At 36.5% G+C, this 27408-nt stretch overlaps 1 protein-coding gene across 4 annotated transcripts in view; it reads left to right on the top strand.

Moving 5' to 3' along the window:
• Nucleotides 1–23316, top strand: part of RBBP6 (RB binding protein 6, ubiquitin ligase) — a 32723-nt gene extending 9407 nt beyond the window's left edge. The window contains exons 4-19 of one of the 4 annotated variants that reach the window (XM_009196170.4): nucleotides 4215–4259; nucleotides 6319–6407; nucleotides 6525–6621; nucleotides 7008–7147; nucleotides 9164–9277; nucleotides 10242–10414; nucleotides 12300–12403; nucleotides 12519–12856; nucleotides 13850–13946; nucleotides 14077–14155; nucleotides 14265–14319; nucleotides 15435–15503; nucleotides 17590–17952; nucleotides 18240–18341; nucleotides 19190–20944; nucleotides 21324–23316. In XM_009196170.4, the coding sequence (XP_009194434.1) occupies nucleotides 4215–4259; nucleotides 6319–6407; nucleotides 6525–6621; nucleotides 7008–7147; nucleotides 9164–9277; nucleotides 10242–10414; nucleotides 12300–12403; nucleotides 12519–12856; nucleotides 13850–13946; nucleotides 14077–14155; nucleotides 14265–14319; nucleotides 15435–15503; nucleotides 17590–17952; nucleotides 18240–18341; nucleotides 19190–20944; nucleotides 21324–22893 (5190 nt within the window). In that variant the 3' untranslated portion in view covers nucleotides 22894–23316. The remainder of the gene's footprint in view (nucleotides 1–4214; nucleotides 4260–6318; nucleotides 6408–6524; nucleotides 6622–7007; nucleotides 7148–9163; nucleotides 9278–10241; nucleotides 10415–12299; nucleotides 12404–12518; nucleotides 12857–13849; nucleotides 13947–14076; nucleotides 14156–14264; nucleotides 14320–15434; nucleotides 15504–17589; nucleotides 17953–18239; nucleotides 18342–19189; nucleotides 20945–21323) is intronic. The other 3 variants (XM_009196171.4, XM_003916686.5, XM_003916687.5) reach the window with 3 other exon arrangements.
• The last annotated feature ends 4092 nt before the right edge of the window (nucleotides 23317–27408 follow it).

Raw genomic sequence — 27408 nt, 5'->3', positions numbered from 1 at the left:
TCTATAGTTAGTATTTTGTATGTATGTACAGGCTGTTGTGTGCTTTTTGTTTCTTGCAATAAAAAATGTTTGGAGTGTATATTTTGCCATTTTCACGTTGTATCACTTAGTTTTTTGTTAGTTTTTTTTTTCCTGCCTGATTTATGGCTTCCAAAAATGCATTAGCAACATGCAAAGCTTATATTAAAGTTTGATGCTTTCTCCAAGTTCAAACACATCATAGAAAAGAGCTTTCCAGAGACCATTGATGCAGCTTTATTATTTAGTCGTGCTTTATTTGGCATTTTGAGCTCCTCCTTTTGTTTACATCTGTACTATAAAGTGATACCTGAAACTGGGGCCCCTATGAATATATAAATGTCTTAGTGATTTTCAGTTTATATAAATTTATTATATTGTTTTCAAAGTTTAATGAGATCTTCTACTTCTATCTAGTTAGTGCAGATGTCCAAATTAAAATATTTCCCTCTTTTTCATGAGATACTAAAATGCTGCGTTAATTGTAGGCTATTGAAAGCTGTAGCTTATCAGAGGTAACTCCCGCTAACCAGGATAACTGGTTTGAAGAAAGTTAAGCTTAATTTTTGTAATCACAGATTAACTTAATTTGTGATATCATTTTAACTTTGAGCTCTTAAGTAAAAAGTAGCAGCATTCCTAAGTTGTGGGGTGAAACATCTGTTTCATAACACAGGTCTATCATAATTGGGTTCTGTAAATGTAATGGTTCTCTAAACATTTTAATACCCAGGCTTGATATTGTACACAATGCAAGATGTCTAAAATCTTCATTTAGAATTTAAGGGTATTGCTTGCTATTTCACATTATATACTTTTTAAATACTATTGCTCTTTGTATATGAGGCATTTCACTAATCTTGGATCATTGGATCTTAAACATGATAAAATAGAATATCTGAACATTGGACTTGTTCTTTAGAGTTATATGGCCTTTAGTTCTTGTGGAACTAAATACAGTGATTCTAAGATCAAAAGTCTTAGTGTTTGGGGCTTTTTTCCTCTTTTTGGATATGGGTTTTTTTTGGTTTTTTTGTTTTTGTTTTTGTTTTTTGTTTTTTGTTTTTTTAAGCATAATGCTGTAAAAACTGTCCAAGCTTATGTTTTGCTGGTGATTGGTTTAAAACTGATTTTTATGTATCCAAATGCTAGCATAAATTAGATTGACTATCCTGGTGACTGTAGTAGTTAATGTAACACATTTTGTATAAAGTACAGTTTATATAGTATTTAAACTAATTCAGATGAAGTTTTATTTCTTGAAAACAGTTATTTCCTTTTTGTTTATTAGCATGTGTATAAACACAAATCACATGTTCATAAATAAAGTTAACATTCTTTTAGCCTTGTGTGTTCCGGCATGTCTGTATTACATTTATAAGAAGCAGTTTATTTAAGCTTATTTAGGTTTCTCTTTTCTTTTCTTTTCTTTTTTTTTAATACTTTAAAAGTGGCTTTAATTTTTAGGTAGAATTATTGAAATAGAGATATTAGATACCCTGTTGTCCCCATCATTTATTTGCTTGGGGTGCATTTGCTGGCATTTAGGATGAGAATATATTCATCAAGCATAATTAGTGCCCATCTTAGGAGATTTAGAATCACGTGGATTGTACACATTCACAAAAGCAAAGTAAATAGAGGCACTAGGCCAAATTTTTCTTATCCTGATTAGTAAAGTGAATATATAGTTTTGGTAATGGAAGCGAACTCTAATCAAGGATGGATGACTGTTTCCATATTCCCCAGTCTTGTTTTTAGTCATCCGTCCATGTTGATACCCCAAAGCTGGATGATGTTCTTGCTAACTAAATATCAGAGTTGCATTTCATAGGATCCTTTAACTTCAAAAAGCAAGTATAATTAGCATAAAAGATTTTAGATCCTTGCTCCCCAAAGTAAGACCCCTAATTAGGTACAGGGAGGTGGGTTAATTTTAATGTCAACAATCTGCATCAGTCAGTTTTGTGAGGACTTTAAAGTGGCAGATTTTTTTTTTTTTACCATTAGTATCTTACCAAGAGTCACTATTTTTATTGATGTTTAGTAATACAGATTTCTAATCATTTTTAAACCATTCTTTGTCAACATTTTTTGCTCATTTCTTAACACCTTGCTATATATAGAAAACATTTGTTTGCTTTTCTAAATTTGAGGTAAACTTGACTTTTTTGTGGACTATAAGATATTTAGGGGCAATAGTGATTATTTGGTAAAAAGGTGATTTAAGTGCAGTTGCATATCTAAAACCACTTCAAAGTCAATGAATATATAATACTAAGTTGGCAGAAAGCTTAAAAGCACACAAAAGCCCAACATAAAAACAAAAAGGATACTGTATCTTAAGTGTTAGGAGTGGGAAGACTTTTTTTTGTTAAGTTTTTTAGTTCCAGTGGTAAGAAAGTTAATATAATTGTTTTCTTTCCAAGGAAATCATCAGTATTTGTATTCTATTCTAGATAGTAATGGGCTATTTTTAAAGGCTGTTTATTTTATTGGTGAGAAATGTAGTATAGATGATGGTTGACAGCAATTTGTCTAGTCCTTGTTACTTAAAATCAAATAATTACTGGTTGGTATAAAATCTTTAAAATAGATTGAGTAGGTCAGAACTTATTTTAGATAAAAAGAGAGTATGTATTATTTAGAGGTTTTTTTCAACTTACCACTTGAGATTAGTTCTTAAAGGAAAAAAATACTTTAAAGCTGGGTAAAAATGATAACCCATTGGCAAATTATGTTAAAATGCATTAGGATGTGGGATTAGTGCATCATGAACTCTTTTATAGTCAGTTCCTTAATGTAGAGCAAAGAACCTTTTGTCTGAATAAACATCCCAGTAATATCCATCAAACTAACTTTTAAAACCCTAAGATATTTGTGAGATGTGTCTTATATTTAGCCAACATTATTTTTTATTTACATTTATTTACTGTGTGGGCATTGGCTAAGAACTTCATATTGAGACTGGTTACATTTCTCTTTGGGGCTCTTAAGTCATGTTGCTTTTATTTTAAAACTTTTAGTTCTCTGGAATATAGAATACCTGATGAAGACTTTTTTCTTTGATCCAGACATCTTGTTACATTCTCCATTTTAAATGAAGAGTTCTGACCTTACGACATGTTAAATAAGCAACCCACTTACTACATAGGAAGCTGTAGGGAAAGCATATCTTCAGGATTGTTTACTAAAGATTCTTTTAAAAACTAATATTAAAATCATTTCAGAGGATCAAATGAACAAAAATTAGTGTTCAATTTAAAATACATTTTAATTTTTATTTTATTTTTGAAAGAGAAATGTTTTATTCCTCTTTGCACACAACAGTTTATGAAGGTGGCTCTCTCCTGACTCCATACATCTTTTACACAAAGATGCCTCTTCAAATATGCCCAGTTATCTCCCCCACTTCAGTGTTGGAGAATTGGCAGTGAGTGAGTGGAGCAGAATGCTTAAGACTCATTAAAATACATTTTTTAAAGCCCTCTTATATCCTTTATATGTACACTTGCTCTGTGTGATTAAATTAACTTTCTTCAAATAATAGAGTCCATCATAATAAGTGACAGCTCTGTTGGCCTTCTCCACAGGGTGCTTTTGTTTTCCCTTTTTTTGACTTAACATCTTTGCCCTTATAAAGTTGTGGTTTATTTGACAAGAAGCTATTCTTACTCTGTATGAGAGAATAAACAAGCTTCACTCAGACTGAAGTGTATGTTTTCAAAAATTAAAGAAGTAGCAATTATATGGGAGCTGTTATTTATTAAAGCAATTACCTGAGCCCTTAAAGAGCTGTTTGTTTTTACAGCGTTGTATAATGGCCTTGCAGGAAAATTAGATTTCTTATTCTCTCTTCCAGTGTATATTGTCTTGAGTATTGTCACATTTAGAGACCATAGAAAGAAATGGGACTCAACACTCTGAACAGATTTTCTGTGTGATATATTTTTTCCCCATTTTTTTCATTTTAATTGAGCCCCTTTTTCCTCCCCTCCAACTGATAGCCTTTGATAACTGTGGGAAATATCTAGAGAAGAATGAAGCAGGCTGAGCTACATTTTCAAGCTTAACATTCTTTAGAAAACTAAGAAAATGCCCAATATTTCAACATTAAGTGTCAATAGGGGCTAAATGATCACTTTAAGATGTTTTCAGTTTGGAACTTGAATGTGTGTTTAATTTTTTGTGAACAGATTGATGACTCTTCCGCGTCTATTTCTCTGGCCCAGCTTACAAAGGTATATATATATTCTTGAAAATATAAGTTTTTTTCTAACATCATATTTTTTTATGTGGAATGGTTTTTTAAGAGGGGTTGGGGGAGGATATATTTTGCAAAAGCATTGTACATATTATTACTATCCTGTAAAGAGTAGTTGCTGTTTTGAGAAGATAGGGGAATACTTTGTCAGCCTCAGCGTATTGGAGTATTGTTCATCTTCAAGACAGAAGAAACACTTGAAGCTACACTTAATTTTTTTTTCCCTCATACGTTTTGTTTAATTATACATTGGAAACTAACAAGGTTCTGGAGGAATTTCCTGGTTTTGGCTATAAATTATGTGGACCTTTTTTAAGCAGCCAAAACAGAAGATTTCCTTTACACGGACGATTGCATGGTTATTTCTTGAATATTTGACTTGATCCCATGAAGGTCAATATTTTAAATGTGATACAGTTGTTTCTTTATGCTATAGACTTGTAGTCTGTCTGCATTAGAAAAAGTTTTGAACAACCTAATTTGTTTGAACACAGACTACATGAATTGTGTAAGTGTGTAAAGCTGTTTGCAGGAATATACCAATGTGTATGTTTGGCAGAGGGGCAAATTGTTACCTCCTGAATCACTGTATATGCAATGTTTTTCGATAAGATTGCTTGCATTTTCTGCTCAACAATGTGTATCTTCTGTTTGGGAAAGCACTAGTGATGGATTACTTTTTAAAGCAATACATTTAGCTTGCAAATTGTGCCTTTAAAAAAAAAAAAAGTAGGCAGACTTTTGAGGGCCGAGAAGGAAGCTGTCCAGTTTTCCAAAAATCCTTTTTCCCTGCTATCAGAAATGTGAAACCAAATTTAGCAACCAAGATTAATGAAAAGATGGGTTTTCCATTAGTGCTGTCCCTATCTTGTCCTTGGCTTTGTTACGTCCTTTCCCCTAGACTGTATCCCGACAAAATGTCCTAGTAACAAATTGCTTTTTAAGCTCCTGTCTGGGAAAAGTAAGCGTTAAAATTGATTATTCTAAAACCTAAAGTGGACTAAAGCCATCCTATTTTATAATTTTCTAATGCAAAGTGGTTTAGTATAGAGTTAACACTTAGAATTTTATAGTTTACTGTTTTTATTCTTATGTACTGTAAGGACCATATTTGAGTTTTTGGTCTATTCCTACCATTGTTTCTTTGCGGGGAGGAGTTGGGGAGATTTGGGGGATTGGGTTTTTTTTGTTTTGTTTTGTTTTGTTTTTTTAAACTACAGGTATTTGTAAAACAGTGTTTGGGTTCAAACAAATTAGTTGTTAAACATCTGTAATCCAGTTTTCTGTAAATGTTGCTGCTGTTCTAAGCTCTGTTAATGTTAAGCATTCTTTGTATATAAAATTACAATAAAATGTTAAAACTGGTTGCTTGTTTTGTGGATGAATGTAAAGACAAACCCCAATGAATGGCTGATATGAGTGCTAAATGCCTGAAGATTCAACTTACTAGAAATCACTCCCTTAGACCCTGCTTATATCTAGACCTTGTATATCATACCTCAAAGATGAAATTCATAAAACTTACCTGAAGAGTTCAATTTAAAATTATAATGCTCAATGCACATCTTTTGCACTTGATTTGAAACTAACATCACTACCTAAAGAGCCTTCTTCTAATACCTGCTGCATAATATGTTCAGTCATTCTACCCCCATCCCTACCTCCACATTGTAAGTATAAATTATAGTCTTAATGCTCTGACACTTGAATTATTTTTAAAACATCAAGTGTTTCTATTCTAACAATATCAGTCTTTAACTTGTAGAAAATTAGTATGCAAGTCTTAATGTAAGGTACAAACAGGGTCTAAGGTTTGAGTGCCCCCAGAATGACTTTCTTCAGCCCTGCAGAGACCCAAACATCATGTAATTACCTAAGGAATTCCCAAGTACCTCTTCCAGGTTATACATGTAAATAGCTGTTTTTATGCAAGGTTAGTTAGATACTGCTCTTTACAGGATGAGTGGTGTTGTCTTTGGCTGTGTGGTCTTAAATGTGTTTCTAATGTGTGTGTCAAATAATTACCTGTTAAACAGACTGCCAATCTGGCTGAAGCCAATGCTTCTGAAGAAGATAAAATTAAAGCAATGATGTCGCAATCTGGCCATGAATACGACCCAATCAAGTAAGTTTCATAAATATTTTATACTAATAGGAACTTTTGGGGTGGGTTTTCCCCCCCAATCAAAAGCACTATTTTTGCGAAGTCCTCGTATACATGTAATTTTTTTCCCCCTTTTAGTTACATGAAGAAACCTCTAGGTCCACCACCTCCATCTTACACGTGTTTCCGTTGTGGTAAACCTGGACATTATATTAAGAATTGCCCAACAAATGGGGTAAGTTCAAAGCAGAAACTATGTCTTACCTTTTCTCCTTTGGAATTGTTTCTTAGCTATCTTATTTTTCTTGGTTAATACTGCCTTCTGTAGACAATGGCAAATGAGCGTGGTCTCTGGAGCCAAATTTGCCAGGCTTCACCTCTTGGTTCTGCCACTTAGCTGAGTGAGTTTGGGCAAGTTACTTGATCTCTATAAGCCTGTTTTTTCTTCTCTAAAATGAAGATAAAATAGTACTTACCTCACATCACAGTTACGAGGATTAAATGAGATCACATATGTAAAGCACTGCAAGTAATATAGTAAGCACTGTATAACATTAGCTAATTTATTAAATAACGGTAACTGCTTTTTCTCTTCCTCCTCTTCCTTTGTCCTCTGAATAGGATAAAAACTTTGAATCTGGTCCTAGGATTAAAAAGAGTACTGGAATTCCCAGAAGTTTCATGATGGAAGTGAAAGATCCTAACATGAAAGGTGCAATGCTTACCAACACTGGAAAATATGCAATACCAACTATAGATGCGTAAGTATGCAAATTAGGTATGACCTTTGGAGACTCCAGTCAGTCCCAGGGTATAGTGTTTTAATCTTGGGCTTGTAACTTGGCTACTTGGATTCCTTGAGAACTTTGTATACCAAGGTCATTACTTTCTACATCTTGCATTTCTGTGAGGCTGCAGTCTGCTCCATTTAAAGCAAATTTAAAATGGATTTGGGGATTTTTGTTATCAGTGAGTGCCACTTCCCTTGTAGTCTTCTAATTTTTTCTTTTTCTGTCATTCCCTGCTTTCTTCCTCATTCACATACATACTCCCACATACTCTTATTATATATGCTACTTGCATTTTTAAGTGAACAAAACAGATTGTAATCATTTTAAGAAACAGGAGGCTTAAGAATAAAAGCTCTGCATGATGTTGAGGCAAATTTAAGCGTCAGGCGTAAATGAAATACTGAAGTAGCTTGAATAACGTTGGATATGCCATGTGAGTCTTAAGATTCTCAAGTAAGGTTTATTTTATAAACCATTAGTTCTGATAAACTATAGCTCTATAAAACACCTTAATGCCTTTTTTTTTTTGAGACCAGGTCTCGCTGTGTCCCCCAGGCTGAAGTGCAGTGGCGCGATCTTGACTCACTGCAAGCTCCGCCTCCAGGTTCACAACATTCTTCTGCCTCAGCCTCCCCAGTAGCTGGGACTACAGGCGCCTGCCACCACGCCCAGCTAATTTTTTGTATTTTTTTAGTAGCGGCGGAGTTTCACTGTGTTAGCCAGGATGTGTTAGGAGTTTCACCACGTTAGCCTAACCTCATGATCCGCCTGCCTTGGCCTCCCAAAGTGCTGGGATTACAGGGGTGAGCCACCGTGCCCGGCCCTTAATGCCCATTTTTAATGTGTATTCAGATTTATATTATGAACCAGTTTTTAATGAAATGGACAGACATGAAAATTTAGTGGCAGGGTTCAACTAGATAACTTCCCATTTTATCTGCTTTTATTAATGTAGTCAGTTACTTTTTGGATTACCTTCAACAGTTGTTAATTCACATACTATACAACACAATATTAAGTGTTCTTTGGACTGTCGTTTTCTAACTTTGTTGAGCATAAGAATCTCCTGCGAAAGTATGTTAAAAGACTGGCCAGGTAGAGTGACCTTGGGCAAAAAAAAAAAAAAAATCCTGGTTGCTCTGCCCCCGATTTTGATTTAGAAGTTATGTGATAAGACCCTGATTCTACATTTTTAACAGGTTGTACAGGAGATTGTGAAGTTAGAGGATCCTCAGGGCATCAATTTACAGAATAGGTGTTCATGTTCTCAGTGACAAAAAATATATATATATGTGTGTGTGTATATATATATATAAAAAAGAACAGTTTTCCTCAGCTTCATGCTATAAATATTGTTGAAGTGTAGTGTAGTGAGCAGGTGGGGATGATGATGAAAATAGCTATGCCGTAGAATGGTATTGAAAAGATCTTGTGTTTTTGAATATGTGCTTTAGTAAATAGTGTTTTCGTTCACAGATAAGAATGTTTTCCTAAACTCCCAACCCTGCTCACTTCCTCAACTTCACCCCCATCTATTTTTTATCAGTCACCATCCTGTGTTTTTGTGGTTCATCATTGAACAGTCTGTTGTTATGCTGTTTCTAATTCAGAGACATTTCGTAGATGTTTCCAAACAACTTTAGCTTGAAATTGATTCTTTTTACAGACACAAGAGCAGACCGCTTCATCTATATTATGTAAAATTTTTAAATAAAAATTTGTGTCGGAAAAATTAATATCACCTGTAAACCCTAACTAATAATTAACTTCATTGCTTTTGAATGCTGAAATACAAATGCCCAATTGTGCCAGACACACAGCAAATACTGGGGAAAGATGGGAATCCAAATATTTTAAATGAAACTTTCACCCTCTTCACTAACACCACTGATAAGCAACTCAGACTCTTCTTCTGTTTCTTTTTCTATCCTCTGTTCTCCTCTTTTTTTTCTTTTTTTTTTTTTCTTTTTTCTCTCTTTTGGGCAGTGGGAGACTCCTCTTTCACAAATTGGGAACAATGGGGCATAAGCAAATTGATACTTATTTCTGGAATCGTGGTGATGTCTATGGAGCAACTGCAACACAAATAACACACCTAAGGTACCCTACTCTGTACAGCCGAGATTCTTTCATTTTCAGCATTGAGATAAACACACTCTGTTCCTGAATGAAATAGAAAGGGTTTATCTAGGGATACCTGTGTTTTGCAAATTTGCCTGATTACAGAGAAGATGGGGGTGTAGAAGCAATGGTGACAAGTCTGAGAATAGCTATTTTTATTTTTTTAATACTATATTTAATGCCCAACATTCCTGCAAAATGCATTTCTACAAAAAACTGGACCTAGAATGTCTAATGAGGTGTTACTTTACAATTTTGTAACACATATTTTGATCATTTAAGTCACTAATGCTTCTTAATTGACTATAAATTGATTAACCTCTCTTAAAATACTAATAAGTAGATCATGGGTTTTGGTATCTCATTTTATTAATTATTTGTGTGGCAATGACATAATATTTCCTTTGAACTATCTTTCCTTAATTGTATAATGTCAGTACTAATTTTAATTTCCCATCTTGTGGCATTTATTCCAATACCTTCACAGGTTTGAGGGACTTTTGGGATATGGAGAAGGGGAGATTTTTGGGGATTTTTAATTTTAATTTTTATTTTTTTCAAGAAACTTGATAGAGTAGGAAAAATTGTGATTATGGTGTTGTCTAAATTCAAGTCTTGTCTTTGTCACTTAAATAGAAGTTTATGGCACAGAACATGTTGCTTTATTTCTGGCCCACAGTTCTTAGAGTTATGGGTTCTAAGATCCTTTTATTGTTTTTATAGCATTTCCTTGCTTCTTTTTGTTATACTTGTTTAGACTTTTGTGTCTTTGTTTAGAGTGAGGTTGTACATAATTACTCCCTTATTTTAGAAGATATGGTGCTTGTCAAAAGTAATTTAGCATTGTGCTGAATTATGTGTTCCAATCATGTAATAGTAGAACATGTAGCATGAATACTCTGCCTTCTTAACAATGGTGAAACACTAAAACCTTCTTTTACAGAGAAGCATATGCAATTGGGAAGAAAGAGAAACCTCCCTTCTTACCAGAGGAGCCATCTTCTTCCTCAGAAGAAGATGATCCTATCCCAGATGAATTGTTGTGTCTCATCTGCAAGGATATTATGACTGATGCTGTTGTGATTCCCTGCTGTGGAAACAGTTACTGTGATGAATGTAAGAAATGCTGAATCTTGGAAGATGTATATTTTAGAATACTTGTATTTACTTGGAATGGCTCTTCCCAACCTCATATATTTTAATAATAAAATTAATAATGTTGATGACAAGTGTTGATCAATGAGCATTTAGTAGTGAGAAGTCTGTTTTTGTCGCTGTATCTTTTTTAAACAATAACCTCTTTGTCCTTTTAAATACTAGAATTGAACACCACCTCTACCTTTGTCAGGGTGACTATACTGAGGTGTTTTTCTTAATACAGACTTTGTTTTCTATATGTTTTAAGTGGTATCCAGAATTTTAAAACCTTTTTGGGCCTTAGATAATTCTGGAAATATTTTTAAGTGGTATCTAAATCCTTTTCCTGGATTGTGAATAGCTTATCCTAATATTTCTAAGTGTATTAAGACCTGCTTCTCACGTCTCCCAGGTTGGAGTGCAGTGGCGTGATCTCGGCTCACTGCAAGGTCTGCCTCCCGGGTTCACGCCATTCTCCTGCCTCAGCCTCCCAAGTAGCTGGGACTACAGGCGCCCGCCACCATGCCCGGCTAATTTTTTGTATTTTTAGTAGGGTCGGGGTTTCACCATGTTAGTCAGGATGGTCTTGATCTCCTGACCTCGTGAGCCGCCCACCTCGGTCTCCCAAAAGTGCTGGGATTACAGGCTTGAGCCACCGCCCGGCGTCTGTAGACATATTTATTACCCAGCATTTACCATGCAGTTGTGACTTTTTAAATCACTTATATTAGCACTTAGTTTTTTCCTGCCTCTTATCCTAAGTTTGTGCCTTCTTACACAGAGTAAATCAGTGTTAACCCGAAAATTTGCTCAAGCCTGCTCTGGCCTTTTTCATTTTTAAAGGTAGTTTTGAAATATATAGTCCTCATACACATGGTTCTGCATCTGCAGATTCAACCAACCACGGATCATAAATATTTGGGGGGAAGGAAACAGTAAAAACTAATATAATAGTAAAGACTAACACAGATTTTAAAATAAAAGTATTAATTAGTTACATAGTATTTATATTGCAGCAGGTATTACAAGCAATCTAGAAATTATTTAAAGTATACTGGAGGATGTACATAGTAGTTACATGCAAATACTATGCCTTTGGGGCAGTTGAGGGACTTGAACATCTACAGATTTTGTTATCTTCAGAGGGTCCTGATTTGGATACCTGTAAATCTGTATTTTTTGACCTCTTCAGTGAAGACCAAAATCAAGAAGAGGTTGCTAAAGACTTGTTTTAGAGTATATCTTAGATTTAACAAACCACTTGATATTACTGGAGTTTTACTACATTGAAGCATAATCTTCATATCTGTAATTTAGTGTTGCTGCCATGTACTATGCTGTAGATCTCTCATTTCCTTGCTAGAATAAAAACCCCAACTTAGCCATGTAAAATTTTTGCCTTTCTAGACTATCTCATACTTCTCTTTTGTTTTCTGCAATATTCCAGTTACTAGCTAAACAAAGAGTGCTTTTGCTCGCAATTCAGACATTTGTTTAAATGTGTCCTTTAAAAAAAAAAATGATGAGGTGGGGGATCCTTTCTATTTTGCCCCAGGCTGACCTTGAATTTTTGGGCTCAAGTGATTCTCCTGTCTCAGCCTCTCCAGGAGCTGGGATGACAGGCACATGCCAGTACACCCAGCTATGACTTCTCTTTTTAGAGTAGCATAGGTCATACAGAAAAGAGCAGAGGGGTACTTAAGATGGGAGATTTTACTTAAGTTTCTTAATCTAAGAAATGATTAGCACAACATGCTTGGAAAACAGTAATGTAACTGAACAAATGTGGACCATCCTTTTAATTCATTTCGTAAACACTGAGTTCCTACTATGCTTTTATTAATATTTGAAATCTTACACATAGGTATAAGAACAGCACTCCTGGAATCAGATGAGCATACATGTCCAACGTGTCATCAAAATGATGTTTCTCCTGATGCTTTAATTGCCAATAAATTTTTACGACAGGTAAATCTTTGTATCCATTTTATGAAAAAATTCTTTTTACTCTTTAACTGATTTAACTGTGCTTCAGTGAATACTGCATAACATTTTTCTGCATTATTATGCTTGGTATCTGTAGGCTGTTAATAACTTCAAAAATGAAACTGGTTATACAAAAAGACTACGAAAACAGTTACCTCCTCCACCACCCCCAATACCACCTCCAAGACCACTGATTCAGAGGAACCTGCAGCCTCTGATGAGATCTCCAATATCAAGACAACAAGATCCTCTTATGATTCCAGTGACATCTTCATCAACTCACCCAACTCCCTCTATATCTTCATTAACTTCTAATCAGTCTTCCTTGGCCCCTCCTGTGTCTGGAAATCCATCTTCTGCTCCAGCTCCTGTACCTGATATAACTGCAACAGTATCAATATCAGTTCATTCAGAAAAATCAGATGGACCTTTTCGGTAAGCCTATGTATTTTTCACTGTTAGAAACCAAATGAGGTCAATGATGTGGTGTTTTGTTGTTGAGTATCACTTTAACAGCTTTCTTAGTGGACCACTGTGCTTAGTAATGTGGGATGACTTGTAAGAAATGACTTAGTCTTATTGGGGGAAGAGGAAAACAAAGGAGATTCATTTGGCAAATGAGGATTAAGCATCCCAAGGTCAAATACTACACAGGTTGCAACCAGCTCCTGTTAAACCTTGAATGTTCCATATACCATAACAGCTCTGAACTTAACAGAGGTGGAAGAATTCACTCGTGGTCATAATGATAGTTTTGGATAGGAGTAGTTTTGAGTAAGAACAATTTGGATAGGTAGAGAAGTCAGAAATAGTGATTGTTGTGGAGCATCGTTATTATGTAGGATAATAGTGAAAACTCATAGCCTGCCACTTCAGAAATGAGACAGTTGTCCATGTAGTTTAATGTCTCATAAATTCTTAAAAAAAAAAAAAAGGTGTCAGAGGCCCATTTCAGACATATTGAAGCAAAATCTTGAGGATGAGACCTTTACATTTACATTTAAGAAATTCCACTGATCTGGTGAAATGTATTTGGTTGATAGTGGGAATAGGCCCAGAGAGTTCTATGGCTGGCCCAAGATTATCCTTTCAGTTTAGTGGTAGAGCTAGAGCTAAAACTTAACTCCTAATCCTAGGGGGATTTTTGTCTTCATAGGCCACACTTTGATTTTCTTTAAGTTTTGCTTTTCTTGCAAGTGATTTCTGTCATAAGTATCATATCTTCTTGAGGGTCCTTCATTTTACTTTTCCACTTAGATATAGAGAACTCTTCAAAGTTTCAGCCTTCTGTCATGTTTCTCAAAAGTATTCATCATCTTTCACGTAACTGATCTTACTGCAGGTGATGGGTAAACAGCAGCAAATTTTTTACTCTTAATTGTCCATTTCTGATGATTTTTAATGTATTATAATTTATATTTTTTTAAGGGATTCTGATAATAAAATATTGCCAGCTGCAGCTCTTGCATCAGAGCACTCAAAGGGAACCTCCTCAATTGCAATTACCGCTCTTATGGAAGAGAAGGTAAATTTTACTGATGCTTTAATTTGGGATTTTTTTACAGTAGGGTTTTGTTGTTCTGGTTTTGTTTTTACCTCTTTTATTATTATTATTATTATTAACTATTTCTGTTTATTTGTGGTTATTTCTAAAGGGTTACCAGGTGCCTGTTCTTGGAACCCCGTCTTTGCTTGGACAGTCCTTATTGCACGGACAATTGATCCCCACAACTGGTAAGTAAGGTGACTTTGGTTTAGACTTTTTTCCCTTTAAAAAATAATTTTAGCTTGATTTAATGTGCAATTTTATATTTACCTACTGTTTTTATTTTTTTGCTTCTAGGTCCGGTAAGAATAAATACTGCTCGTCCAGGTGGTGGTCGACCAGGCTGGGAACAGTGAGTAGATGTTTACAATAATCTTCTAATGATTGCCTGCAAACTAGATGATGGAAGGTCCAAACTAGGCAGCCGGTCGCTGCTCTTTATTGTAAACTTTCATGTGCCAGATTAACTTTTTTTTTGTAAAATGTCAAAATTCAAGCTTATATGAGGGTTTTTTTTTTTAAATGAGTAAATCTTTTCTAAAATACAGAATTTTTAAAGTTTTTTTCTACTTTGATGTCCAACAAATGGGGATCTTGACAGGACTTCAGTTAATGAGTAGATAAGATTACTTGAAAAGTTATTTTAAATATGGTGTCAGTTATTTTCCTAGTAGGTTTAACTTTTTCTATCCTTAGATTGGATGATCAGAGTTTGATTTGAGTACATACATAAGATTAACATCTACCAAACAAAAATTTTTTGTCTGAAATGAAGTCTTTTATTCTACAGAATGTGTTTTTTCCACCCTAAAATACAAAGAACTTTGATTTTCTCTGTGGGATGTTTTATGGCATTGAAAATCGGCAGACTGACTTAATGTATTTTTATTTATATAATTATTTCTGTTTATATAATCCAGTTGAAAACTGACATATTCTTAAAAGTATGAGTTACTAGTAGGATAAATCAGTAGAAGGAGCATAGGATTTAGAAACAGGTAGACTTGGATTTGAATCCCATCTCCTTCGTTTCCTAGCTGCATGACAGTGGTCATGTGGTTTTACTCCCTAACATCCATTTCCTCATTTGGATTTGGAATGACACTACCTACCTTAACATGTAAAATGACTTCATTGTGCCCAGCAGACAAAAGGGCTCTTTTCCTTCTATATAACAATAAGTTCACAGAGTAATTTATAGAATGCCAATTAAAATATAATATTACATAAAGTGATCTCTTTTGAGGTCTAGTTATTGTTATGATACAGCTAATTGGTGGAGGAAAATTAGTTTTAAGTAAATATAATATTTATTCAGCTCTCTATCCGAAACAAGTTTAAGAATTGGGGAATAGGAAAAAGTTTTCAGAGCAGTTAAAATTGGTGTCTTAACATCTATGCATGGAAAGGTCATGTATTATACCTGTGGAGAAATACTTGAGCCTTTTTTTTTTTTCTCCCACACAGTTCCAACAAACTCGGCTATCTGGTTTCTCCACCACAACAAATTAGAAGAGGGGAGAGGAGCTGCTACAGGTAGGCATACTAAAAATCTTGGAAAATAATCATTTTGTGTGTGTGTGTGTGTGTGTGTGTGTGTGTGTGTGTGTGTGTGTGTGTATCACCAAAGAAAAATATAATACCAAAGAAATAAAAGCACAGCAGTGGCAGGAGGGAAGGGGGTCATTTGTTTGTATTGTGTTTATCCCTCTTAAGTCCTGGGTAGTTGTCTTTAAAGAGGGCTAGAAAAGAATAATATATAGTATCTCAAATGATGGTTTTTAAGACATTTTTAATATTCCTTCCCAGTGATTACTTTCTCCCAGTCAGCAAACAGCAGAATATTGGCTTGCATTTACCCTATTGGAAGTAGAAGAAAGTCATTAAGGCTCAGACAATATTTAAGATACCAATTTAAGATGAAAGCTAACAAGCTCAGCTCCCAACTGTGAACAAGAATTGCATTTATTTCTCTTCTATACTCCACTGTCCCAATCATCTCCCACCCTCTCTTTTCCAAAAGAAGAGACAGGAGATTGTTAGAGGCTTCTGCCCTGGTGGGCAGGTACAAGCAATATTAATCTGAGAAGTAAGAATCTTACTGTCTAGGTCAGGGGTCCCCAACCGTGGGCCACAGACCAGTACCCATCCTTGGCCTGTTAGGAACTGGGCAACACAGCAGGAGGTGAACAGCAGGTGAGCAAGCATTACCACCTGAGTTCCACCTCCTGTCAGTTCAGTGGTGGCATTAAGATTCTCATAGAAGCATGGAACCCTGTTGTGAACTGCGCATGTGAAGGATCTGGGTTGCACGCTCCTTATGAGAATGTAATGCCTGATCCTGTAAGGTGGAACAGTTTCATCCCGAAACCACCCCCCACCCCCCGTCCATGGAAAAATTATCTTCCACAAAACAGCTCCCTGGTGCCAAAAAGTTGAGAACTGCTGGTCTAGTTCATAATCACCACCAGGATAAAGGGGTCTCCAAAACTTTATAAAAAGAGTTTTGGCCAGGCATAATGGCTCATGCTGGTAATTTTAGGGCTGTGGGAGGCTAATGGGGGAGGATTGCTTGAGGCCTGAAGTTCAAAATTAGCCTGGTTAACATAGCAAGACTCTGTCTCTACCAAGAAAAAAAAATTAAAAATTAGCCAGACATGGTGGCATGCACCTGTGGTCCCAGCTACCTGGGGAGCTGAGGCAGGAGGATCACTTAAGCTTAGGAGGTCACGGCTGCCGTGAGCTATAACCACATCAATGTACTTTAGCCTGGGGAACAGAGCGAGACCCTGTCTCCAAAAAAAGGAGAATGCTTTCTCTTTGAGAGAAAGCCTTGATATTTTCATTGTTAATTATAGAAGTTAAAACTAGAGTTTATTCTGCTTTGTATGATCTTCACCCGCTTCCTCCCTCAAAAAAGAAGTTACAGTAGGTGGTTTTCCTTCATTTAAACTTTTGGGGCCGGGTGCGGTGGCTCTCACCTGTAATCCCAGCACTTTGGGCATATCACCTGAGGTCAGGAGTTTGAGACCAGCCTGCCCAACATGGTGAAACCCTGTCTCTACTAAAAATACAAAAATTAGCTGGGCATGGTGGCACGCGTCTGTAGTCCCAGCTACTTGCGAGGCTGAGGCAGGAGAATTCGCTTGAACCCAGGAGGTGGAGGTTGCAGTGTGCCAAGATTGCACCACTTAGTCCAGCCTGGACAACAGAGTGAGACTCTGTCTCAAAAATAAATAAGTAAACTTTTGGGGAGAGCTAGGTCACAGCAGCATTAATCTGTCAGTTCCTTCAAAAGACAGTTTAGGAAGTAACAGGTGGTAATTAGTGGAGTGATAATCAATCTGAACTTCATAAAAGAGAACTTTTAAATACAATATTTCCATGTAGAAAAGGTCCTATAAACTTGCATCATCTCAGTCAATACATGGCCTTAAGAATTATGTTATGTTGTAGAGTTATTTTTACAAATAAATTGTACTAATGTTTCTATACTAGTTGAATAGTTGGTTCTATTCCACTGTTTTTAAGTTTGAAAATAATTATGGATAGAAAAGATAAGCTTACTTGTCTCAGATGACTTTAGTTTGAAGAAGTAATATCTTGGAATTTATTTCTCCAGAAGTATAAACCGTGGGCGACACCACAGCGAAAGATCACAGAGGACTCAAGGCCCGTCACTACCAGCAACTCCAGTCTTTGTACCTGTTCCACCACCTCCTTTGTATCCGCCTCCTCCCCATACACTTCCTCTCCCTACGGGTGTTCCTCCTCCACAGTTTTCTCCTCAGTTTCCTCCTGGCCAGCCACCACCCGCTGGGTATAGTGTCCCTCCTCCAGGGTTTCCTCCAGCTCCTACCAATTTATCAACACCTTGGGTATCATCAGGAGTGCAGACAGCTCATTCAAATACCATCCCAACAACACAAGCACCACCTTTGTCCAGGGAAGAATTCTATAGAGAGCAGCGACGACTAAAAGAAGAGTATGTATTCTAATTTGAAATTATTATACACTTTTTTCATTTTCTGATAATAACATTAAATAGGTGTCTGGAAACGTTTTCCAGTGTTTCCAGTTAGTATGAGAAATTCACCTAAAATTTAAACCAAAGCCATACAAGCAACTTCCTCAGGGATTCCTAGTTTATAGTTTTAAAGTGGAAAACTAATGGCAATTTCATTCATTTCATTCATGATCTAATTACATTTGTCTTGTTAGTTTTCTTAAATGGTTTTTGTTAACTTTCACTCTTTAACTTTATTTTACTAGGGAAAAGAAAAAGTCCAAGCTAGATGAGTTTACAAATGATTTTGCTAAGGAATTGATGGAATACAAAAAGATTCAAAAGGAGCGTAGGCGCTCATTTTCCAGGTTAGTGTTTTGCAAGCCTTCACAACAGAATTACAAATGGGACTTTGAATATCCAGGGATTAGCTATGGATATAAAGAACATTGCACTTACGAATTTTTCTGATTCGGTCTAGGTGTGTAGAAGTGAAGATGTAGCTTATTTCCCAATATCTGTTCATTGAAATAATGTCTCAGTGTAAATTCTATTGTGTAGAACTAACAGTTGTGGGGATTAAATTGCCCTTGTCCCTTGAAGTTATTTATAGTATCAAATAATTGGGAAATGTTTTTGGAAGGAAAGAAATAGGGGAATAGCCAAAGAACAGTTCTCAGGACCCTTTTACCATAAGGCTACAGCTTCTTGCTGGAACATTAACCTGTGTAATTATGAAGCAGTAATAGAACACGAATTGCTTTATTGATAGAAAAAGTGAATTATAAAAATTCCCTGGAAGTTTGTTTCAAAGACTTTATTTTTTAGCCTTACACTTGAAATGTTTCTTTTACAACTAGGCTGTTGGCCAGTATAGGACAAAAAACAGACTCCTACTTCAATATTCAGATAGGAAGTGAAATTTAAAATTAATGGACATTTTGTTTAATGTTAGTTAGCTCATATAACTCACGGTACATTAATGCACTTCACTCTAATTGTTAAGACTTCACTTTTGTTTTGTAACAAGTGATTGCTCTGATTTGTGTACTTTATTCCATTCCAGTAGAGGTCACTATGCCTCTTTAATCATCTAAGATGAAATTTGATATAAAGACAGATGAAACCGTGAGGAAAGAATGCTAGAATCTGAGAGTTTGTGTTTTATTTTGTATGTATTTCTCAACTATCAACTATTGTTTTGTTTTGTTTTTAGGTCTAAATCTCCCTATAGTGGTTCTTCGTATTCAAGAAGTTCATATACTTACTCTAAATCAAGATCTGGTTCAACACGTTCACGCTCTTATTCTCGATCATTCAGCCGCTCACATTCTCGTTCCTATTCACGGTCACCTCCATACCCCAGAAGAGGCAGAGGCAAGAGCCGCAATTACCGTTCACGGTCTAGATCTCATGGATATCATCGATCTAGGTCAAGGTCACCCCCTTATAGACGCTATCATTCACGATCAAGATCTCCTCAAGCGTTTAGGGGGCAGTCTCCTAATAAACGTAACGTACCTCAAGGGGAAACGGAACGTGAATATTTTAATAGATACAGAGAAGTTCCACCACCATATGACATGAAAGCCTATTATGGGAGGAGTGTTGACTTTAGAGACCCATTTGAAAAAGAACGCTATCGAGAATGGGAGAGAAAATATAGAGAGTGGTATGAAAAATATTATAAAGGTTTTGCTGCTGGAGCACAGCCTAGACCCTCAGCAAATAGAGAGAACTTTTCTCCAGAGAGATTTTTACCACTTAACATCAGGAATTCTCCCTTCACAAGAGGCCGCAGAGAAGATTATGTTGGTGGGCAAAGTCATAGAAGTCGAAACATAGGTAGCAACTATCCAGAAAAGCTTTCAGCAAGAGATGGTCACAATCAGAAGGATAATACAAAGTCAAAAGAGAAGGAGAGTGAAAACGCTCCAGGAGATGGTAAAGGAAATAAGCATAAGAAACACAGAAAAAGAAGAAAAGGGGAAGAAAGTGAGGGTTTTCTGAACCCAGAGTTATTAGAGACTTCTAGGAAATCAAGAGAACCTACAGGTGTTGAAGAAAATAAAACAGACTCACTGTTTGTTCTCCCAAGTAGAGATGATGCCACACCTGTTAGAGATGAACCAATGGATGCAGAATCCATCACTTTTAAATCAGTGTCTGAAAAAGACAAGAGAGAAAGGGATAAACCAAAAACAAAGGGTGATAAAACCAAACGGAAGAATGATGGATCTGCTGTGTCCAAAAAAGAAAATATTGTAAAACCTGCTAAAGGACCCCAAGAAAAAGTAGATGGAGAACGTGAGAAATCTCCTCGATCTGAACCTCCACTTAAAAAAGCCAAAGAGGAGACTCCAAAGACTGACAATGCTAAATCATCATCTTCCTCTCAGAAGGATGAAAAAATCACTGGAACGCCCAGAAAAGCTCACTCTAAATCAGCAAAAGAACACCAAGAAACAAAACCAGTCAAAGAGGAAAAAGTGAAGAAGGACTATTCCAAAGATGTCAAATCAGAAAAGCTAACAACTAAGGAAGAAAAGGCCAAGAAGCCTAATGAGAAAAACAAACCACTTGATAATAAGGGAGAAAAAAGAAAAAGAAAAACTGAGGAAAAAGGTGTAGATAAGGATTTTGAGTCTTCTTCAATGAAAATCTCGAAACTAGAAGTGACTGAAATAGTGAAACCATCACCAAAGCGCAAAATGGAACCTGATATTGAAAAAATGGATAGGACCCCTGAAAAGGACAAAATTTCTTCAACTGCGCCAGCCAAAAAAATCAAACTCAACAGAGAAACTGGGAAGAAAATTGGAAGTACAGAAAATATATCTAACACAAAAGAACCCTGTGAAAAGTTGGAGTCAACATCTAGCAAAGTTAAACAAGAAAAAGTCAAAGCAAAGGTCAGACGAAAAGTGACTGGAACTGAAGGATCCAGCTCAACTCTAGTGGATTATACCAGGTATCTGAATGTAGGGGGTGGGTGTGGAAGTTTGTTGGGGGAAGGATTTTCTTCAGTTTTACCCATGCTTGTGCTTTCTATATTATGAATGTGCTGATCTAGGGAAGTAGGCTGGTTTTATTTAGTCTTTTGTTGTCTTTGAAGAAAGGAATTGCTAAAGACAAGGTTATAAGTAGATTTTGGGGGTGAGCCACATTTGTGTTTATACAATCAAAATCTTAAATTGTGTGTCTTCCTTAGGGCAGAATAAGTTTTTTTGTTTTGTTTTGTTTTTTTTAAGTTAAAAGGACATTTGTGTTTAAGTTAGCATTTTTATATTTATCAATGTTTTATAATTAATAAATTCTTCATTAATTAAAAATATCGTTACTCTTTTTAGTACGAGCTCAACTGGAGGCAGTCCTGTGCGGAAATCTGAAGAAAAAACAGATACAAAGCGAACTGTGATTAAAACGATGGAAGAATATAATAATGACAATACAGCACCAGCTGAAGATGTTATCATTATGATTCAGGTTCCTCAATCCAAATGGGATAAAGATGACTTTGAATCTGAAGAAGAAGATGTTAAATCCACACAGCCTATATCAAGTGTAGGAAAACCCGCTAGTGTTATTAAAAATGTTAGTACCAAGCCATCAAATATAGTCAAGTATCCTGAGAAAGAAAGTGAGCCATCAGAGAAAATTCAGAAATTCACCAAGGACGTGAGCCATGAAATCATACAACACGAGGTTAAAAGTTCAAAAAACTCTGCATCTAGTGAAAAAGGGAAAACCAAAGATCGAGATTATTCAGTGTTGGAAAAGGAAAATGCTGAAAAGAGGAAGAACAACACTCAGCCAGAGAAAGAGAGTAATTTGGACCGTCTGAATGAACAAGGAAATTTTAAAAGTCTATCTCAATCTTCCAAAGAGGCTAGAACTTCAGATAAACATGATTCCACTCGTGCTTCCTCAAATAAAGACTTCACTCCCAATAGAGACAAAAAAACTGACTATGACACCAGAGAGTATTCAAGTTCCAAACGTAGAGATGAAAAGAATGAATTAACAAGAAGAAAAGACTCTCCTTCTCGGAATAAAGATTCTGCATCTGGACAGAAAAATAAGCCAAGGGAAGAGAGAGATTTGCCTAAAAAAGGAACAGGAGATTCCAAAAAAAGTAATTCTAGTCCTTCAAGAGACAGAAAACCTCATGATCACAAAGCCACTTATGATACTAAACGCCCAAATGAAGAGACAAAGTCTGTAGATAAAAATCCTTGTAAGGATCGTGAGAAGCATGTATTAGAAGCAAGGAACAATAAAGAGTCAAGTGGCAATAAACTACTTTATATACTTAACCCACCAGAGACACAGGTTGAAAAAGAGCAAATTACTGGGCAAATTGACAAGAATACTGCCAAGCCTAAACCCCAGTTAAGTCATTCCTCCAGACTTTCCTCTGACTTAACTAGAGAAACTGATGAAGCTGCTTTTGAACCAGACTATAATGAAAGTGACAGTGAAAGTAATGTTTCTGTAAAAGAAGAGGAAACTTCAGGAAACATTTCTAAGGACCTGAAAGATAAAATAGTGGAGAAAGCAAAAGAGAACCTGGACACAGCAGCAGTTGTCCAGGTGGGCATAAGCAGGAACCAGAGCCACAGCAGCCCCAGCGTCAGCCCCAGCAGAAGCCACAGTCCTTCTGGAAGCCAGACCCGAAGCCACAGTAGCAGTGCCAGCTCAGCGGAAAGTCAGGATAGCAAGAAGAAGAAGAAAAAGAAGGAAAAGAAAAAACACAAGAAACATAAAAAGCATAAGAAGCATAAGAAACATGCAGGCACTGAAGTGGAATTGGAAAAAAGCCAAAAACACAAACACAAGAAAAAGAAGTCAAAGAAGAACAAAGATAAAGAAAAGGAGAAGGAGAAAGATGACCAAAAAGTGAAATCTGTCACTGTGTAAAAGGACAGATCTTAAAAATTGACTTAATTACTAAGTCATCTGTATTAAATTTTGTTATAATGTAAAGAGATTCAAGCCTTGTAAATAATGACATGGAAGACCCTGTGCTGCACTTAAAATATTGCTGCTTGATTATTTGATTTTTACATCAGAGCTTTATAACACGAACTTTTGTACAGAATTGTGAGTTGTGACCATGTAACATGAGAGGTTTTGCTAGGGCCTATTATTTTTAACCACCATTAATTAGTTGGGGTGGAGTTTACTGTAATGTGAAATTTTCACATTTGAATTTTTTTAATTGCCTGGCAAAAGCTGATATAAGTTCTAAAATATCAGCAGAATGATTTGCTGAATTCATTACAACCCCGTTATGTCACTTTTTGATTACAATAAAAGTTTTCAGTAAACTTTTCAAATGTTGAGTATTTGCATTATTTACAGAAAGTAGTGCCATATTTATATACTTAACCCACAGACGGAGATTGTATGTATGAGTGCATTTCCCTATTTTAAAATTCTTAGTTTTTAATATAAGTTAAACTGAATATACAAAATTCTAAATTAAACATTGAAGATACACTTCATAGGTGGGCAGGTGGTAGAGGCTAGAAATGAATCAGGATTAATTGGAGATGTGGTTAAATAAATTTAGGAGCGTCTTGAATTACATAGAAATTAGAAGTTTGAACTTTCAAAATGGTTTGGATTTGAATATTAGAGATGCAGAATGGTGACTTATTTATGGCCACGTATTTTTCTGGAAACCCTAGTGAGTGAGTATTAAATTCCTTGATAAAGTAGAATGTAGCTAAACCCGTGAGTGCTTGTGGCCTACCAGTCTGCCCAGTTGACAAGCAAGTGGTAATTACTTATGATGAGTTTCCTTTATTGCTGTGGTTCGGGAAGTGTACCTGGGGACAGTGAAAATGTACTGAAAGGATTTGGGGAATGAGGGAGAGTGGGAATGGTACTTTAGAAACAGTGGTATAAGTAGGGATTGAGATAATTTTCTTTCTTTCTTTCTTGAGACAGTCTCACACTGTTACCCAGGCTAGAGTGCAGTGGCATGATCTCAGCTCATTGCAACCTCCGCCTCCTGGGTTCAAGTGGATTTTCCTACCTCAGCCTCCTGAGTAGCTGGGATTACAGGTGCCCGCTACCACACCTGGCTGGTTTTTATATTTTTAGTAGAGACGGCTTCACCATGTTGGCCAGGCTTGTCTTGAACTCCTGACCTCGGGTGATCTGCCTGCCTCGGCCTCCCAAAGTGCTGGCATTACAGGTGTGAGCCACCGTGCCCGGCCGGTCATTGATTTTAAGCGGTATACAGACATACTTTTTTTGAATGTGTTTTTTAAGTGCAGTGCTTAAAAAATATTAAGTAACTTTGAAATTTTAGAATGTTGGCCAGGTGCGGTGGCTCATGCCTGTAATCCCACCAGCACTTTGGGAGGCCGAGGCGGGCGGATCACGAGGTCAGGAGATTGAGACCATCCTAGCTAACACGGTGAAACCCTGTCTCTACTAAAAATCCAAAAAAAAAAAAAAAAAAATTAGCCGGGTCTGGTGGCAGGCACCTGTAGTCTGAGCTACTAGGGAGGCTGAGGCAGGAGAATGGTGTGAACCCGGGAGGTGGATCTTGCAGTGAACCAAGATCGTGCCACTGCACTGCAGCCTGGGTGACAAAGAGACTCCGTCTCAAAATTTTAGAATGTTATATTTGTATAGATGACAGGCAAGTACTGTAAAGATCATGAAAGCTGTTCAGAACTGAATTAGGGAAATGCCTCTGAACCAAGTTAAATTTCTTCTAATGGGCCCTGCTTTTTTTGTGATGCTTAGATTACATTTGTTTATTCCCAGACACCCTGTTGCCGGGGATGGGATATCTGGCCTAACCATTCCAACTCTACCCCACCCCACACACAACACACACTGCCATTTCTACTTTAAAATAATCCAACTAGATTTACTGTCAGTTCTTGCTAATCTGGACCAAAAATCTGGATTAGATCGCTCACGTTCATAGGATCTGGCACCTAGAACTATCATACATTGCATCATCTGAGGTCAGTTTCATTACCTAAGCTCATTGTTCTTTGACCTTTTCTTTAACTACAGTCACTCCTATGACAGTTTTCTAGTTACTCAGCACCTGTGGCAATTCCTGTCTTGGAGAAACACTGTAGTTAAGCTCCAATGTTTCCTCCATGATTTGGTCTTCCAGCTCCATCCTTTGTTGGTCTTATTTGGGGCTGAGTTTCAAGTCATCCCCCAGTCTCTCTTCTTTCTACTCTTTCCCTTCCCTAGTATCCTATGCCCTGTTGTTTCAGCCACACGCCAACATCCCCATAACCTGCTGCTCCTTACCCATATTGCTGCACCCAAACAGCTAACCTTCAAACCTGGATTAAGATGCTGAACACTGCTTAACAAAATGAAAGTTTTGTTAATAACTTACTTTAAGAAGTAACATTTGCAAGGCACTGTGCCAGCTGCTTGGAGTTCATTTAATCCTTAAAAATTCCAGTGGCTCTTGATGTCTTGTGTTACGTTAAGCAGGAAAGTCCACTGCCAGTGAAGGCTCAGTCCAGCCTTAGATATTCAAGCCAGCTCCTAACTAATCCAACTCGCCCCTACCATGTGGAAGAGTAAACCAGCAAGTAAGACTCCACCTCTTGCCAATCCCCAAAACTATATCATGTCTCCCAATCTTTTGTACTCAGCTGTTTGATCCAGCTGGAATTTCCTTCCTCCTTTGCCTGCTTCATAATTTCCTACTCATTGTTCAAGAGTTAGGTTGCTGTTTTGGAATTATTCCTTCACAGTGCCCACTCGCCCCCATACATGCCTAAGGTGCGGTAGCATCCCTGGATATGCTGTAGTAACACCTTCCAAATTGTTTTCTGTGGGCCGTGTTTGGTTATCTCCCTCACCGGACTGAGCATGACTTCCACAAAAAGAAAGTCTAGTTTATATTACGGAAGCCAAACCATGCCTTGTACATAGTAGTAAGTGTTTGAAATAATAAAGTGAAATTACCTTGTTTTAAACTTTGAGATTATGTTTTACCAAGCAAATTAATTCTTACCCACACACTGGCCTAAAGGCATATGACGTATGTGTAGAATAAGAGCAGACTGGTGATGTGTCCATTTCTCAAGGGAGGGATTAATTTTTGGCCTTCTACAGGTTTGAAAAGTAGTATTCTTCAAGGACCTAGGCGTTTCTGTGTGCCAAGAATACTCCAGAGTGTTAAAATCAGGAGCTTAAAAATCACTCGTTTGCCTGTGTCAGCATGGCAAATGAAGGGAGCAAAACCTGCTCCAAAGTATTTAAGCCAGGATTTCAGAGGGGCAAAAAGCTACTTAATAAACTTAATAGTTTATTCATCCCAGTCTGCGCAAGTGTTTCTGTGTGCTTGTCCACTTTCCCTGTCTTTCAGCACCTTTAATGAATGCTGTTCTTACTGTATAAAGCTAGACATAGAACCAAAACCTCTGTCCTTTCTGAGACTTTTTATACCACTGCTCATTTACTTTAGCTTCAGCAGTTGTCTTATTTTTAACTAGAAAAAAGCCTCCTATATATAGTATGTATGTATATATATACGTATGTATATGCGTGTATATATAAAATATAGAAAGCGATTGTATACCCTGCATTTTCTTTATATCACAAACACATCCTTTGACATTAAATTTTTCCACAAACATTTTTAATTTTGAGAATTGGAATGGTCAAGAAAGAACAGACTTAAGGTCACCTACTTAAATCCTTGAGAAAGTGTACCATGGAGCTGCTGTATGTGAATAACTTCAGCATACGGATCTGAAAGAAATAGGGTTAATAGGAATATTCAAAGATTTCAGGCAAATTCTTTCAGTAATGGATCTAAAGTATAAACAGCTTATCAAGGCTCCTCTTTGATAAAAGCCTTTGAGATTATTTTTAGGATCATATCAAAAGGACTTTTTAAAAATAACTATTGCTAATTCCTTTATGCACTTCACCTTTTATTAAACTTAATGAAGACTGAACAGTGATCTCATATTAAAGCCAACACCAGCATGAATCTTGCTTTTCCACTTTGCTTGAAATGTGGCTCTTTTGTAATTTACTGTGAAGTTGGTTTGGCCAGTGTGAATGTTTTCAATTTAGGTTTTTATTTTTAAAGTCTTCTGTGGTAAGATTTTAATATGAGAATGGATATACATTTAGAATTTAAAATACTATTTTTTGGTAGAAACAACTGGAACCTTAATAAATTTGGGGGGCATTGGGGGGGTTGTTTTTGTTTTTGTTTAGAGACAGTCTGTCTCTCTCTTGCCCAGGCTGGAGTGCTGTGGCACAATCATAGCTCACTGCTTCCCCAACCTCCTGGACTCAAGCAATCTTCCCGCGTCAGCCTTATGAGTAGCTGAGACTACAGGTGTGTGCCACCATGCCTGGCTAATTAAAAAAAAAAAAAAAAAAAAAATTTGTAGAGATAGGTCTTGCTGTGTTGCCCAG

This window comes from Papio anubis, chromosome 18 (genome assembly GCF_008728515.1).
Source record: "Papio anubis isolate 15944 chromosome 18, Panubis1.0, whole genome shotgun sequence".
In the NCBI taxonomy this organism is placed as follows: domain Eukaryota; kingdom Metazoa; phylum Chordata; class Mammalia; order Primates; family Cercopithecidae; genus Papio; species Papio anubis.
The sequence above is the reverse complement of the archived record's forward strand: the minus strand, read 5'-3'. Positions and strand labels throughout refer to the sequence as shown.